Genomic DNA, 14,826 nt, shown 5'->3' with positions numbered 1-14,826 from the left:
CGTAATTAGAGATTTAAAACATACAAAAGCAGTGAATTAACGACCAAAAGAGCAAACTATGTACAATCTAAAAAAGCGCCGGTCCGATGAGTGACAGAGAAACCACCCAATAGCTGCTGGATAAAGTCACAGTGCCCGGGAACAAGGCGGGACGGCATATCACAACGGAGACCGAGCCAGGGACAAACGGTGTATTTCGTGCATTGAAATGTGTCTTTAACAAAACGTCCGTGGGAATGAAATTCTTGAGTCTTAACCGGCGCGGAACTAGGACGAATAGGATACGGAAAATGCATCGCTATGTTCGAGAGGCACAGTGACGAGCGCACGAGGTATCGTCCAACGACAGTAAATGAGAGGTATGTTTTTTAAACGGGAGGGGAAGGAAGGGCCTGTAGTCGCTACCGGAGACCTGCGGGAAAAAGTGGGTAGCGCCGCCTGACGACCGCCTTGAACTGGGGAGCCACAGTCAGGATACAGCGGTGCCTCTGAACAGGTCTAGAATATCAGGGATAGCGCCGCCAACAGCTCGCCATGTGATAACACATGTAGGAAAGGAAGTAATGACATTCTTGCAGACATTATTATTTAGTATGAACCGTTGTATTGCGCTTGCATATTCATTCAAATATCGAAAGGCCTTAGATGTTGAAAATGATCACCGCATGACAGAAGTACTGATCTGCGCTCAGTGCTGTAGGGGAGACCGGGGTTGGTTGGCACACTTTTCACTGACTGCCATATTTCTCTGGCATAATTTATGATAGAATATTCTAACCAGCAGCAAATGAAACGTTATGGTCTAAGCCATAATTAAATACGTTTACAAGTACACAAATATTTGTTTTAAATGTGGTGATTTGAGATTTAAATCATGTTGTGCATTTGTGCCAACCAGCCCCATCACGGGGTTGGTTGGCACACAATATGGGGTTGGTTGGCACAATGTTAAAATGCTATAGTTACACAAAATGAAGCAAGCAATAGAAACAATTTGAACATTTAATAAAAGAGTGTAACCAATTAATCATTCTATAACATGTTTTATGCAATTTATTAGAAGGAATGTATGTATTAAACCTAAACCTATGCCTAATCCTCAGAATCAGGCAAAAAGACTGAAGAACGGAATGTTGACAACAACATTCTTATTAGACAACATTTAAAAGGGATAATAACCCCAACAGTAGCCTAACAGTAGCCCTCTTAGTAGCCCCTCTCCCCCATCAAACTTATAATACATGTTTTAGCACTTTTTGATTAAATTCCTATATCTTCAAAATCACTGTGCCAACCAACCCCGCTCAAATTTAACCCAATTTTGTGATTAAATTATGTTGGCTATCTACCATCACTCATCACAAACTTTCAAATTTTAAATGAAAATGTAGCTGATTCCTATGTCTATTAACTACATGTAACATGTTTTAAATATCTTTAGCTGACACAGTTTTATAATAAATTCAGTCCACAGACCACTTTTTTACTTTTGATACTATAAAAGTGAAATGTTACCCTCACCAAAACAGTTTGTGATTTTCAGATGTTTTAACATAGTAGATGAGTGCAGGTCGAGAAAACAAACATTTTGATGTTACAATTTTGTTTCTGTGACCTTCAAAACGACCCAAAAATGCTGTGTGCCAACCAACCCCTGTAGCCAACCAACCCCGGTCTCCCCTACATATTTAATGTAAAATCAATAATACGAATATTGTTTCTCCGTTCACAGGTTTCCAGTTGTGTTGCTATAGTGTTGCCGAGAGCCAGGAATACTCAGAGGAAAAACCGTCAAAACACCGCAGTAGCATATACGTTTTTCAAACCAACGCTTGGGCAGAATAGTAATACTTGCACACACTTCACCTGTACAGAGGTGACAGTCCGTCAGCAGTGATCATGGCTGACCAACAGGAGGCGCTAGATGGGACGTACGTGGAGCACCAGTACATGTGCAGTGAGTGCCATCAGCTCTTCAACACCCTGGAGGAGGTATTAGTGCATCAGCAGATCCATACAGGGGTAGAGGGGGAAGAGGCAGAGGAAATGGCCATCCAGGGTCTCTCTGAGGAGGGAGAGAGCCAGTACCAGTGCCTGGAGTGTGGCGCCCTCCTTAGGAACCCAGAGGAACTGCTGTTGCATCAGGAGATGCACATGAGAGAGGCCGGGATGGAGACGGAACACCATGGTGAGAAGCGGAGATCGATGTGGGTGTATGCGTGCGTGGGGGGGTCTTGGAATGAGAGAACTACAAATTAGCATTGGCATTGCATTTCATATCCTTTGCCATATCCTCATATCCTTTTTTTTTGTGTGGAAGAAGCTTGACAATCACCAGGCGATATATTCATGTGTCTCTTGTCTGTCTTGTGTGGATCAGAGCTGTGTGAGGTGTTGGAGACGGACGAAGTGGGCGGTGATGCCCAAGTGACAGGCCCGGTCCAGTACCAGTGTCTGGACTGCCTGGCGCTGTTTGACTCGCCCGACGTGTGGCTGGAACACAGGCAGACCCACAGCAGAAGTAGCACGCACAGCAACACGGTCACTGTGAGTTCTTCTTTCAACCAAGGAATGGAAGAGCCTTTGTTGACTCTTAAGAGCAATCAAGGGACATGGGAGGGGAGTTTAGTCCTTGGGAGCATGGAAGTAGCTTTGTGTTGGTTTCAGATCATGTTTTTTTTCCTGTAGTGTCCACTTACAAATTGCAAATGCAGATCTGTTACAGAGAAGATTCAATGAGGTGTTTGCCAGGTCTTGTGACTAACTTGTACTCCTCTCGCTCGCTCTCGCTCTCTCTCTGTCTCTGTCTGTCTCTGTCTCTCTCTCTGTCTCTCTCTCTGTCTCTGTCTCTCTCTCTGTCTCTCTCTGTCTCTGTCTCTCTCTCTGTCTCTCTCTCTCTCTGTCTCTCTCTCTGTCTCTCTCTCAGCAGGAGTATGTGCTGCAGCCTGATGGAACCGTGACTCCGCTGGGCAACGTTCAGAACTTTGTGTTGAGCGAAGAGCAAGCCGGGGAAATACTAGCACAGGTATCCAAGGGGGCTGTCTCACTCACAACATTTAGATTTAAGCTCGCTTTACTGTTGAACGAAACTGAAGGATGTTTGAGTGTGAATATATGTTTTTGGATCTCTTGACCGCTTAGGTTCTGGCCCAGCAGCAACAGCAGAAGCAGCAGCAGCAGAATCAGTGGGCCGCCTCCAAGCCTGCCTCCCATTCCCGTGCCACCCTCCTGCCCCCCGTGTCCCCCCTCCCTGGCTCAGCCACCATGCGTCTCCAGATCCTCACGGCCCAGGCCCTGGCGGACGGCTCCACCCCCACCCTGCGCCGGGCCAAGCTCCTCCCGCCTCTGCTCACCCCTCTGGGGCCGGGCTTGGCAGGAAAGCTGGGGGTCCAGGGGAACGGCCTCCAGCGTCTGGAGCTGACTCTGCCCTCAGGGCTGCGAGATGAGAAACAGCAGCAGGAGGTGCTCATCATCCACCCGTACGAGTGCTCCGAGTGCAACCTCCTCTTTCAGACGCCGGAGGACTTCCTCCAACACCAGGGGGAGCACTTCCTGGGTCAGGACAAAGAGAGCAGAGAGGCGGGCGTGATGACCGGCTACGAGGAGGAAGGAGCGAGGGAGGACGAGGCGGAGAGGACGGAGGACGTCAGGAAAAAGGCGGCGGAGAAGAAAGCGACCGTGTGGGTTCGACCTCAGCAGTGCGGCCAGTGCAGTCGCTCGTTCACCTCGGCCAATCGGCTGGCAGCTCACCAACGCGTGCACGAGCAGGGCACTCACGAGTGCCCCGAGTGTGACAAGGTGTTTAAGAAGGAGTCGTCGCTTCAGACGCACATGCGCACACACTCGGGCGAGGCGCGTTACCTGTGTGTGGACTGTGGTCACGGCTTCACCACCGAGATGACCCTTATCCTGCACAGGTAGGACGGAGGGTTTCCACAGGTCTGGTTTTCAGTTGAGTTTCAAATTTTCCCCAAACGTTTCAGTCATCTTGTACTTTCTCCATCTCTCTCTCTCTCTCTCTCTCTCTCTCTCTCTCTCTCTCTTTTTGTCTCTCTGTGGCTTGTAGGAAGTCTCACACGGCGGAGCCACTGCACAAGTGCCAGTTCTGTTCCAAAACGTTCACCAACATGACCAAGTTCCTGTACCACCGGCGCACTCACCTCCCACGCGACCCCCCGGTCACTACCAGCCCCGTTGCCATGGTAATGGATTAAACCGAGCCCCCTGTCCCTTCGGCCGTGTAGGTTTGGCTCATCGCAAATTGTTTCAGAGTAGCACAAATACAAATTGCTTGCAAACAATAGCGCGCCAAACCCCATGAGCCACGTGTGGAGGTCGTAAACAAAGGATTCAAACCAGGCCCAAAGAACAGGCAACAAGAAGTCACTCTGTCAAGACCATTTACTGTTTCACGTTAGTAATTACTTCTCTGATTTTCAGGCTAATTTATAAGCTTTTTCTGAAACGCTACAAACTCGACTCAATATGTAGACACTTCCAGCTAATGAAGCTAAAAGAGCGCTAGCACCAGAGGGTTGGGGTGTGTGTTGTTGAGATTTGCCCGTGTCCGTCCTCAGGTGCTGGCTGAGCCCAGGCGGGTGTCCCTCTCTGCCCTGGCCATCCTGCAAAGAGTCAGGGCCAGGAGGGAGGGCAGCTGGCCCCTGGAGGCCCTGGACCAGAGCCTGTTGGCCCCCCTCACCGAGGAGATGGAGGCCTCAGGGGAAGGCCTGGCCCTCAGCTCCCATGCCGGGGGCGGGAGAGAGGGAGGAGAGGTGAACGGAGACACGGTGCCCGCTCCTGCAGGGTGGTCTGCCGAGGCCCCACAAGGAGACGCCTCGAACTCTGGAGCCTCTACAACCTCCCATCCTCCCACCACTTCCGGCTCGGCGGACCAATCCAGGTTGGTCTCCGTGGGAGGGGCCGAAAAGGGGGCGTACCCATGCCCCTCCTGCGACAAAAGCTTCCCCTCCCAGCTCCGCCTCCTTCGCCACCGCCACACGACCCACGTGACCGACCGTCGCTTCAAGTGCGGCGTCTGCGGCAAGTCCTTCAAGAAGCAGATCCACGTCCGCAACCACCTGCGGACCCACACGGGCGAGAGGCCCTACCAGTGCTCCGACTGCGGCAAGACCTTCACGTCCCTCGCCAACCTGACCCGTCACAACCTCACCCACTCGGGGCTGCGGCCCTACCGCTGCGACGTCTGTCACCGCTCCTTCACCCAGTCCTCCAACCTGCGCCAGCACCGCCTCCTCCACGCCAACCCCACCCCCTGGCCCTGCCCAGACTGCCCCTCCACCTTCAAGTGGTCGGCCAAGCTAGCCGCGCATCGCTACAGCCAGCACCCAGGGGCCCCCGCCCCCTTCCCCTGTTCCCACTGCGAGGCTGGCTTCATGTACCGGAGGCAGCGCGACATCCACTGCCTGGAGGCCCACCTCCCCCTGCTTCAAGCTGGGCTGGAGGGAGAAGCCCAGGGTCACAACGGGGAACCCGGCACCGATCCTTCCACCTCGGGCAACGAGCAGGAGCCCAGGGCCACGTCCGGGCAGGAGAGAGGCCGGCTGGACTGCAGCGTGTGCGGGAAGAAGCTCAACTCTCCAGCCAACCTCCGTCTGCACCAACTGAGCCACAACATGGGTCCAGGAAGGCCTCGCGGTAGCAGTAGCGGTCCTCGGGTCAAAGCGCACGAGTGTCCCATCTGCAAGAAGCTGTTTGTTTCGTCTTCCGGCTTGGCCCTGCACCAGCGCGTCCACACGGGCGAGCGGCCCTTCCCCTGCGGCGTGTGCGGCAAGCGCTTCCGCCAGAACACGCACCTGCGCGAGCACCTGCGCACACACTCGGGCGAGCGGCCGTTCCGCTGCGACACGTGCGGCAAAGGCTTCGTCCAGAGCATGCACCTGGCAGAGCACCGGCGCACGCACACGGGCGAGAGGCCGCACGTCTGCCCGCTCTGCGGCAAGGCCTTCAAGACCTTCTCCAACCTGCGCAACCACAAGATGACCCACGCTCGCCAGCAGAGGCTGGAGGAAGAGGCCGCCGCCCAGGCCGCCGCCCGGGTCGCCGTGGAAACCAGCGCCGCCGTGGCCGGAGTGGACGCCTCGGCCGTGGAGCTGGCCAATGGGCAGCCGCACCTCATCCATATCCAGGCCTCTGACCTGCAGCAGGTAAGATGGGAGTTTGAGACTCGAACCGGAAAGGATCCTACTTGTTATTGACCGGTCAAGTTACAACTAACTACTTATTAACGAGTGAATATCTAGTAAATAGATCATTCAACTAGCTAGTAAGTCACATCAAATTTCCTGTCAGTAAATGAACCATTCTGTGTATTACCGTTTAGCGTGTTTGTTTATGGTATACTTCTCTACCTCTTCCTCTGGCAGACTCAGGGTACCCCCACCATCATGTGTAATGAGTTTGGGGAGACCATTGCCATCATCGAGACCACTGAGGGGGGAACCCTGCCCCTGGCTGAGGCCATCGAGATCTACCAGACGGCTCTGGAAAACAGCCTGGGCATGGACACCATCGCTGTGGACAACCTGCACATACTCTGAGGACCACACACACTCTGAGGACCACACACACACCTCGCGCACACACACACACACCGTGAATACCAACCCCTTCAATTAGAACCCGCATACTCGAGACTGAGGGAAGGATGCATTTTAGATAGTAACTGTGTAACCCTAGTTGGTTGACTGTCGGCCATTTTGAAAGGCCAACATGGATAAGCCTTATGGGTGGACTGGACCGATGAGATGAATGTGAGCTGATGAAGGTGTTTTTGTCTGTGTCCATTTTACCTGTGATCTGAACCCCCCCCCACACACACACACACACACGGCATCTGAAAGTGTTGCCCACTGTTGAGCTTTATCTAGAAGGGGTGTGAAAAACCTTAAAACTGTGATTATTATAAAGATATGATCGCCTTAATAAAGTCAATTTCAAATCCCTTGAAGGCAAACATTGCAGATATTTTTACAGACCAAATTGTGTGAAGGCAGATGTGGTTGGAACTACCCAACAACTGTTAGTGTTTCTGTTCAGCTCTTTCGTGTTTTTACTCGATGGCCTGTACATTCAGCCTTTGCCTGAAAATGTAATTGTTACATTCTTAGGATGCATTCAGTGTCTTTTGTTGTAAATAAATACATTGATAAATAAATGATGTTTTCCAACATGCCCGATTGAGTCAGTGGTGTTTGGTTGACGGTTGCTTGAAGCACAAGGCTGTCAAAAATATTCTTGGACCTCCATGATGGAAGCAGATCTGTGACATAATGTTTTGAATTTTAAAAGGCATTGAATACTTACTATTGAAATGTAAACACCACCAAAGTTGTTGGTTTTGAATTCACCTCTCTAGAATTGAAATATGATGTACAAATGAACCAAAAATTCAAGGTTCAGAAATTAAGGTTGCTGAAATTCACAGTAAAAAAACTTTGAATTTCAGATCCCCAAAATTACATCGTAAAAAATTCAAGCTTCAGAAATTCAAATAGAACAAAATTCAAGCTGCTCAAATTCAAATGGTGAAATTCAGATCCAAAAATTTCTGATTGCAACATCCGGAATACCAAGGTATTGTTTGCCTCAGACCGGACCTCTCTCCTCAGACGCCAGGCTGTGATTGGATGACTGATCTGCATGTCTGCATGTCTGACTGCCTGCAGCTACACCTGGATGAGAGGGGTCTGAGGAAAGAGGTCTGCAGATGGTTTTAATGGAATTTGGATCAGAATTTCACCATTCGAATTTGAGCAGTCTGAATTTTGTTCCATTTGAATTTCTGAAGCTTGAATTTTTTGTTGTTGAATTTTGGGGATCTGAATTTTACTGTTCGAAGCTGAACAACCTGAATTTCCAAACCTTGAATTTTTACATTGAAATACTTGAATTCAAAAACAACAAATTTGGTTATGTTTAAATATTCAATGGTGGTGTCAATATTAAGTATTCAATGGCTTTTCTTTATTTTGTATAATATGTCACTGATTTGCTTCCATCCTCCACCTGTCAGTAAGAGGCTCCTCTGCACTGGTGTCAACTGTAGAGACTCCACACACCAGATGAGATACTCCTCACCCCTTTCAAACAATAAGAGGTTTGTCTGAGCAATTTCTAAGACTAGACTTGCAGTTGCTGTACACCCTTTTAGTGAGGCTGGATTAGAGTCAAATAAAACAAACCACCAGTAGTTACTTGAACATCTATTTATTTGTAAGATACATATACAAACTTAAATTATTCATAGAAATTCCTCTCTTGCATACTGTACCAGCAAAACAAGGAGTAACACTGACAATTATACTCATGTTATTTTGTTTTTTCCCCATTTCACAATTTTACCTTCGGTAATGTTGTCTTTAATAGTCAATTTATAATCAATTACACATTTTTCCTTGTAATATAGTGAGTCTACTGACTCTAGAGTAATTATGTACAACAGAACCAAGTCTTGCACAAAGACACAACCAATATTATACCCTAACCACTCTGGATAACTCCCTTCCCTTCCAACCCCCCAGGTTCTCACCTTCCACCTAAGAAGGAGGTCTGGCAAGAACAATAAAGTGACAAAGGGAGGAAAGAGGGAAGGAAAGAGGTGGAGGAAGAAGGAATATAAGTGGTGAGGCAAGAGAATCTAACTTAGTAGCTAGGGAGCGAGAGAGGAATCCAAGGGTGGTTCAAAAGACAGACGGCTTATTACTCTTGAATGAAGAAGTGTCACTTAATTCTGCTTTCCCCTTGAAATGAATAAAAAAATGTCAGCTCAGGTCCTTGCTGAGGTGGAGAGGATAGAGAGGGAAGACTGCAAAGGGGGTTAAGATGCACAACTGAGATATATCACACGCACTTTCTCAATCCCTAAATTAAATACCTAGGCTGAAAGAGAGGAACGGCAGAGACGTCTGCCAGAAAGACTAACAAACAGTGAGGTCCACTAAAATGATGACTAGTAAAATGATAGAGTTAAAATAGCAACAGTAGTAATAATAAGAATTATATTAATACAATAACATAGTGATCATGAGTTACATAGGATTCAATGAATAATCAAGTTGTTGTTTTTTAAAAAGGGACTAAAAACATCTTGGCTACAGAGGGTGTTTGGCCCTGTCAGCCCTTATATCCTCTGGTTTATCAACTCAAAGTCTAAAACTCCTTTAAAACTCAAAGTTTGGATGAGGCGAGCAACAAAATAACGTCCCGTTAAGAACAAGGATGTGCCCAATGACTGTCTTCCCGCCCCTTTCCTTCATGGCTAGCGAATGAGAGGCACAGGAATGCTTGGTAATCCCCTTACTGGCGTCTGCTATAGCCAATCACGGGAAGGCAAGGCCAGACCGGTGGGGAAATGAGCAGGAATGGTGGTACTGCCAAAAGTTGACTGGAGCCGAGTTTGTCATTTCATCCCCGAACCATCTGCTGTCTTGACCCCGTCTGAATGTCAGCTTTGGTGGAAATACAACAGAGATAAAGCAACCAATAAAACAAGGATCTTCCTTAAATTGATCTCATAAAACAACGGTATCGTCCAATCGCTTCGTCCCTAGGCAGGTGGTTGGGGGGAGCCAGCCCCCTCATGTTCCACAGAAACAAACAAGCCAATCAAAGACAAGACGATAGAGACCACTTCCTCAAAAGCAACCAATGACTGCTTTTCCCTCCAAAAAAGTCCAATATGTATAAAAAAAGAAAATACAACAGAGACATCAACAGTTAGTCGAGCAGTGTGATGTGAGCGGGACCCAGCAGACCCCAAAAGACCCCTGCTGCTTCAAGGCAACAAGTATCAGAGCAGGAGGGGGCTTCACTGGCATCAATGGAAGCCTTAATACAAATGAATAAAAACTAATTCAAGTGTGGTTTGTGTGTGTGTGTGTGTGATGAGTACGTTTGTCTGTATGCCACTGGTGGTTCACATGTCCTTTTTTGGTAAGAGAGAATAATTTGTTTTGTAGTTTGTCGTTTTTTTTTTTTATATACCCATTTCAAGTTCTTTATCCATGCCTCCTACAGACCCAAACAACCCTTTAAAGTCTCACACACTCGTTTGCTCCTGAAGATGGAAAGAAACAGAAGAGGAGGAGGGCGACCAGAGGGGAGCACTGGAGTGTTGAACGGATTGGTCAATCCAGCAGCCTATCACTGCCTCTCATCTAGACGAGTCCTGTGAATCGTGAGGCTCCTCCAGGCTGGGCTCCCCTTCCCGCTCCGCCTCCTCGCCCGGCTGCTCCGCACCTCCTCCACCGACCCCCTCCCCCGTCTGGGCCCCCGAGGGCCCGGGGAGGGACGAGGAGTCGGGGGCCCCCAGGCCGGGGGTCTCAGAGGGGGCCGCCGTCTGCATGATCTTCTGCCGGACCTCTCGGATCTTTAGCTGCAGACACACCTTGGTGGGGAAGATGTCCGAGTAGCGTGCCTGGAAAGCTGCAGTGGCCTGGGCTGCAGGGGGAGGAGTAGGCGGGGAAGAGACGGCAGGAGAGAGAGGGAGAGGGAGAGAGATAGCAGGAGAGAGAGAGAGAGCAGGAGAGAGAGAGCAGGAGAGAGAACAGGAGAGAGAGAAAGAGAGCAGGAGAGAGAGAGAGCAGGAGAGAGAGAGCGAGAGAGAGCAGGAGAGAAAGAGAGAGCGAGAGTTTAACTAAAATAGTTCCTGTCGGTTGGTAAGGCTTCAGAAGTGCATACTTTAGTGTGTTTGTGTGGGTGGGCTTCTTTGCAGCCTTTACAGGAATGTGTGTGTGTGTGTGTGTGTGCGGGCTGTGAGCAGTCTGCAGTTACAGTGCCCAGGGCTGCTCTGTTTCAGCTGTTCCAGTACAGGCTGGCAGAACGTTCCAGTACAGGCTGGCAGAACGTTCCAGTACAGGCTGGCGGAACGTTCCAGTACAGGCTGGCAGAACGTTCCAGTACAGGCTGGCGGAACGTTCCAGTACAGGCTGGCGGAACGTTCCAGTACAGGCTGGCAGAACGTTCAAGTACAGGCTGGCAGAACGTTCCAGTACAGGCTGGCAGAACGTTCCAGTACAGGCTGGCAGAACGTTCCAGTACAGGCTGGCAGAACGTTCCAGTACAGGCTGGCAGAACGTTCCAGTACAGGCTGGCAGAACGTTCCAGTACAGGCTGGCAGAACGCAGGAGAAAAGACTATCTGTACTAGTAGGCGTCTGTCGCATTAAAGTCAAGAATGAAACATTCACAGTGCGATTGGTGGATGCACTATTCTTTAGGGTGCATGAGTACGGCTGCAAATTAGTTGATTCATTTACAGTATCTAAACAGCCTTTGTGTTAATCGGTGGACTCAACAACAGCATTTGAAAAGTGTGTGTGTGTGTGTGTGTACCCGAGGGGAAGAAGCCATGCTCCTGGAACAGCTGCATGACCAGGGCCCTCCTCTGGTCAAGCGTGCGGCGCAGGGACGAGTAGGGCACCTTGTCAAACTCCAGCTCTCCCAGGATGTCCTCTCCGTCCGTGCCTGGGGAGGGGCACACGGAGGGGGGCGCTGAGCCGCCACGGGGGAGGGAGGGGGGGGGGTTAGTTTGGGGTTGTGGGAGGTGGGTCTCTAATCCAGACCAGGCTCTCAGAGAACACAATCATCCCTGACACAGGACGCCTAGTCACACCACACGTTTTTCTAAAAAGGAGTTTTCCCAATATCCTCAAGTGAACTAACTGAAGGATGGATATATACACACATTAATGTCAGGTTTGACTGGTGCCTGTGATGCCTTAGTGTGTGTCTGTCTGGTGCCTGTGATACCTTAGTGTGTGCTTGACTGGTGCCTATGATGTGTTGGTTTGTGTTTGTCTGGTGCCTGTGATGCCTCAGTGTGTGTTTGACTGGTGCCTGTGATGCCTCGGTGTGTTGGACTGGTGACTGTGATGCCTTGGTGTGTGTTTGTTTACCTGGCCTGTCGAAGGTGAAGATGTCTCCCTCACACTTGGCGGCGCTCTTGGGGGTGTTGGGCTCCGAGCTGCAGCTGGACCGCCGTCGGCTCTTCCTCTTGGGGGAGACGGGGTCCTCCGTGGACGAGTCCAGGTCTGAACACACACACACGCTAGGTCACTTGTACAAGAGAGGGGAACCTCCATTTAAAACACCAGAGTGCTCATGGACATCCCCTCTCCCTTCCTCAACTCTTCCACCCATCCTCTTCCCCTTTCCATTCCCCTGTTTATCCTGAGAGTGTGTGTGTGTGTGTGTGTGTGTGTGGAAGACAGTGGGAGAGAGAGTGTGTGTGTGTGTGTCTGACCTGTGGAGTTCTTCCTCTTGCGGCGGTAGCTGCCCAGGATGGCGCGGGGGGAGGTGGCCAGGCTCTGCAGCGTGGGCGACGGCAGCACCTCCTCCGGCCGGAACTCAGGAAGCTCCGCGAAGCGCTCCTCAAAATACACCTCCGACAGCACTCTGCCAGACACACGGACACAGGTGAGACACACAAAACAAGCCCAACACACACACACACGCGATTGACCATCCCGATGCACACACGGGAAACACAGGGCACGCCTGCTCCAAACTGACACGGCGACACACTCAGGCCCAGCAGAGGGATCCACACACAGCGTGAGCGCGCGTGCTTACTTGTCCACAGAGTCGAAGGTCTTCTTGAGGGGGGGGGGGCGAGCCTTCACCTTCTTGGGAGGGGGGGCATCTTTGTCGCTGGGGGGCGGAGGCAGGGCAGGGTCTGAGGCAGGGGGAGGAGGCAAGGACGAGGAGGGGAGGGTGTCTTTCCACGCCACCTGGTGAGGGAGAGTCGAGAACCACAGCGGGTTTAGCTTGGGAGACCCCAGATGGATCCTTCAAACCGTCCAATCAGCTATCAAAGAACCGGGTAGGGAAACAGCCGGTTGTGCGCGTCGTCATGGGTACCTCTTTGTTGGCGCTCTCCTTGCCCCGTGGGTCCGAGGCGTCCCTCGCTCCCTCCGGGGGTCTCTCCGAGGAGGGGGCCTCCTCAGGAGGGTGCGTGGAGGGGGAGGCCGTCCGCTCCGCCTCAAAGGAGAAGCGGCTGTTCTCCTTGTCCCTCTCCTTGTCCCTCTCCTTCCCGCGCCCTCCTCCTTCGTAGCTGCCGACGGGAATGTTGGCCACTGTGGCTTTGACTTTCTGAGGGGTCTTAACTGGGTGCTGGGGGAGTTTAAGGGGGCCTGGGCCACTGCCTGTCGAGAAAACAGATAGATAAAACACAAGTTCAGTCGAGTTTAAGAGCAGGGTGTGGGTTACCATCAACTGAGAGAAAGAAAAGAAGTGATTCCCACGTACCGGGCGTGTGTGTGGGCGGAGGGGGGCTGGCGGGCCGCGCGGAGCCTGCCGTGGAGCCGTGGTTCTTACTGGACGTCTGTCTGTCTGTCTGACCGTGTGTCTTTAGCTCTGTCTGCCTCTCCGCCTGTCTGTCTGTCTGGAAGTGAGGCTGTCTGTCTGCCTGCCTGTCTCCCGGCCTCTCAGGGGCCAGGTGCCTGTCTGTCTGCCGGTCGGCAGGGGGCTGGGGGGCCGGGGAATGTTTGGGCAGGATGTGGGGAGACATGCCGGAGGCGCTAGAGACTGTATAGACCACGCTGGGGGGCACCGTTGTCATGGAGACCACCCCTGTTGCCAAGGTGACGCTGGGGGAGGGAGGGTAGATGGCGGTGACGATCTGGTTGGTGGTGCCGGTCACAGGAGATGGGGCGGAGGGCAAGGGGGGCTGGCCTGGAAACAGAAACCAGTGGTTACAGTAACCAGGTTAGTTACAGTAACCAGAGTTACATCGACCTTAGGTTGTAACTTAGGTTGGCTGGTGGCTAGGTAACAGTATGGGTTGCCAGTCTGTCAGTCCATTGGGGGCTGAGGTTGTGTGTGCGTGTGTGTGTGTACCTGCTATGAGGGGCTGCATCAGGGTCTGTCCTGGGGGGGCGATGGCTGTGAATCCCAGCGTTGCCAGGGGCGACGGGACATACGCAGGTCCGGGGGAGGGCAGGGGCTGCTGGGAGGAGGAGCCGGTCGTCGTGGAGACCAGAGGCAGAGGGGAGGCGACTCCGGGCGTGGACTGGACATAGGTGATCCTGAGTTTGGGAGAAGACAGGAGTGTTAGGGACTGATAATTGTGTGTGTGTATGTATGTGTGTGAGAGTGAGAGATTAGGGAAATGCACAAAAGGGGTATGTAAAATTGGACATACAAAAAAAGAAGGAGAAGCAAGTGGAGAAGGACAAGAGAACAGAAACAAGTGAAGAGAGAGAGGGAGACAGAGAGAGACAAAGACACAGAGACAGAGAGAGCGAGAGATGTGCTGCAGTGAGGGTCAGTGGGTGAGTGTGCACAAGCAGCAGGAAGGACTGAGTAGCTCAGTGTGTGTGTGTGTGTGTGTGTGTTGGAGGAAGTGAGGGGGCGGCAGGCGGAGGCAGAGGCAGCCTGGGCCACCAGAAGCATGACTAACCCACATCACACACACACACACACACACTCTAACAGGAGCTGTTCCGTTAAAGCTGCATGGCCTCCACTGTCTCCGCTTGTCCAAACTCAAACACACAGTAACCTCGACAGGTGATGACCTTAATGACTAGTCTGTTTCCCAATGTCCCTGCCATGTCTTTGGTCTGATAACGTTGACCACACGCGAGGGGTGGGGTGTGGGCGTCGCTGGTCCTACCTGGTGGGAGGAGTCGGCAGCAGCACGGTCTGAGGGGCGGAGCCAGGGGCCACCACCGCAGCCGCTCCCATGGTTACGGGGAAGTGGTTTCCAGGATGCACGGCTCCGCCCTGCGAGAGCTGTGATTGGACGACTGGCAGGGGGGTAATCTGGATCAGCTAGGAGAGGAGAGAGAGGAGAAAGAGGGAATTA

At 51.5% G+C, this 14,826-nt stretch overlaps 2 protein-coding genes across 3 annotated transcripts in view; one reads left to right on the top strand and one right to left on the bottom strand.

Annotated features, from left to right (window-relative positions):
• The first annotated feature begins 20 nt into the window (after positions 1-20).
• znf526 (zinc finger protein 526) lies at positions 21-7,179 on the top strand. 2 transcript variants are annotated; one of them, XM_047029056.1, is made up of 8 exons: positions 21-359; positions 1,733-2,188; positions 2,381-2,547; positions 2,930-3,025; positions 3,142-3,917; positions 4,067-4,202; positions 4,578-6,164; positions 6,384-7,179. In XM_047029056.1, the coding sequence occupies exons 2-8, from the start codon at positions 1,900-1,902 to the stop codon at positions 6,555-6,557; spliced, it is 3,225 nt and encodes a 1,074-aa protein (XP_046885012.1). In that variant the 5' UTR covers positions 21-359; positions 1,733-1,899; the 3' UTR covers positions 6,558-7,179. The 2 variants fall into 2 exon arrangements, with proteins under 2 accessions (XP_046885012.1, XP_046885003.1); XM_047029047.1 differs by having other exon boundaries at positions 2,927-3,025.
• Positions 7,180-8,210: 1,031 nt separating this feature from the next.
• Positions 8,211-14,826, bottom strand: part of cicb (capicua transcriptional repressor b) — a 28,520-nt gene continuing 21,904 nt past the window's right edge. Inside the window, 9 exon segments of the mRNA XM_047036680.1 lie at positions 8,211-10,458; positions 11,352-11,510; positions 11,915-12,049; positions 12,262-12,413; positions 12,591-12,748; positions 12,879-13,162; positions 13,266-13,691; positions 13,857-14,044; positions 14,635-14,792. Coding sequence (XP_046892636.1) covers positions 10,172-10,458; positions 11,352-11,510; positions 11,915-12,049; positions 12,262-12,413; positions 12,591-12,748; positions 12,879-13,162; positions 13,266-13,691; positions 13,857-14,044; positions 14,635-14,792 — 1,947 coding nt within the window. The 3' untranslated portion in view covers positions 8,211-10,171.

This window comes from Hypomesus transpacificus, chromosome 2 (assembly GCF_021917145.1).
Source record: "Hypomesus transpacificus isolate Combined female chromosome 2, fHypTra1, whole genome shotgun sequence".
Lineage (NCBI taxonomy): Eukaryota > Metazoa > Chordata > Actinopteri > Osmeriformes > Osmeridae > Hypomesus > Hypomesus transpacificus.
The sequence above is the reverse complement of the archived record's forward strand: the minus strand, read 5'-3'. Positions and strand labels throughout refer to the sequence as shown.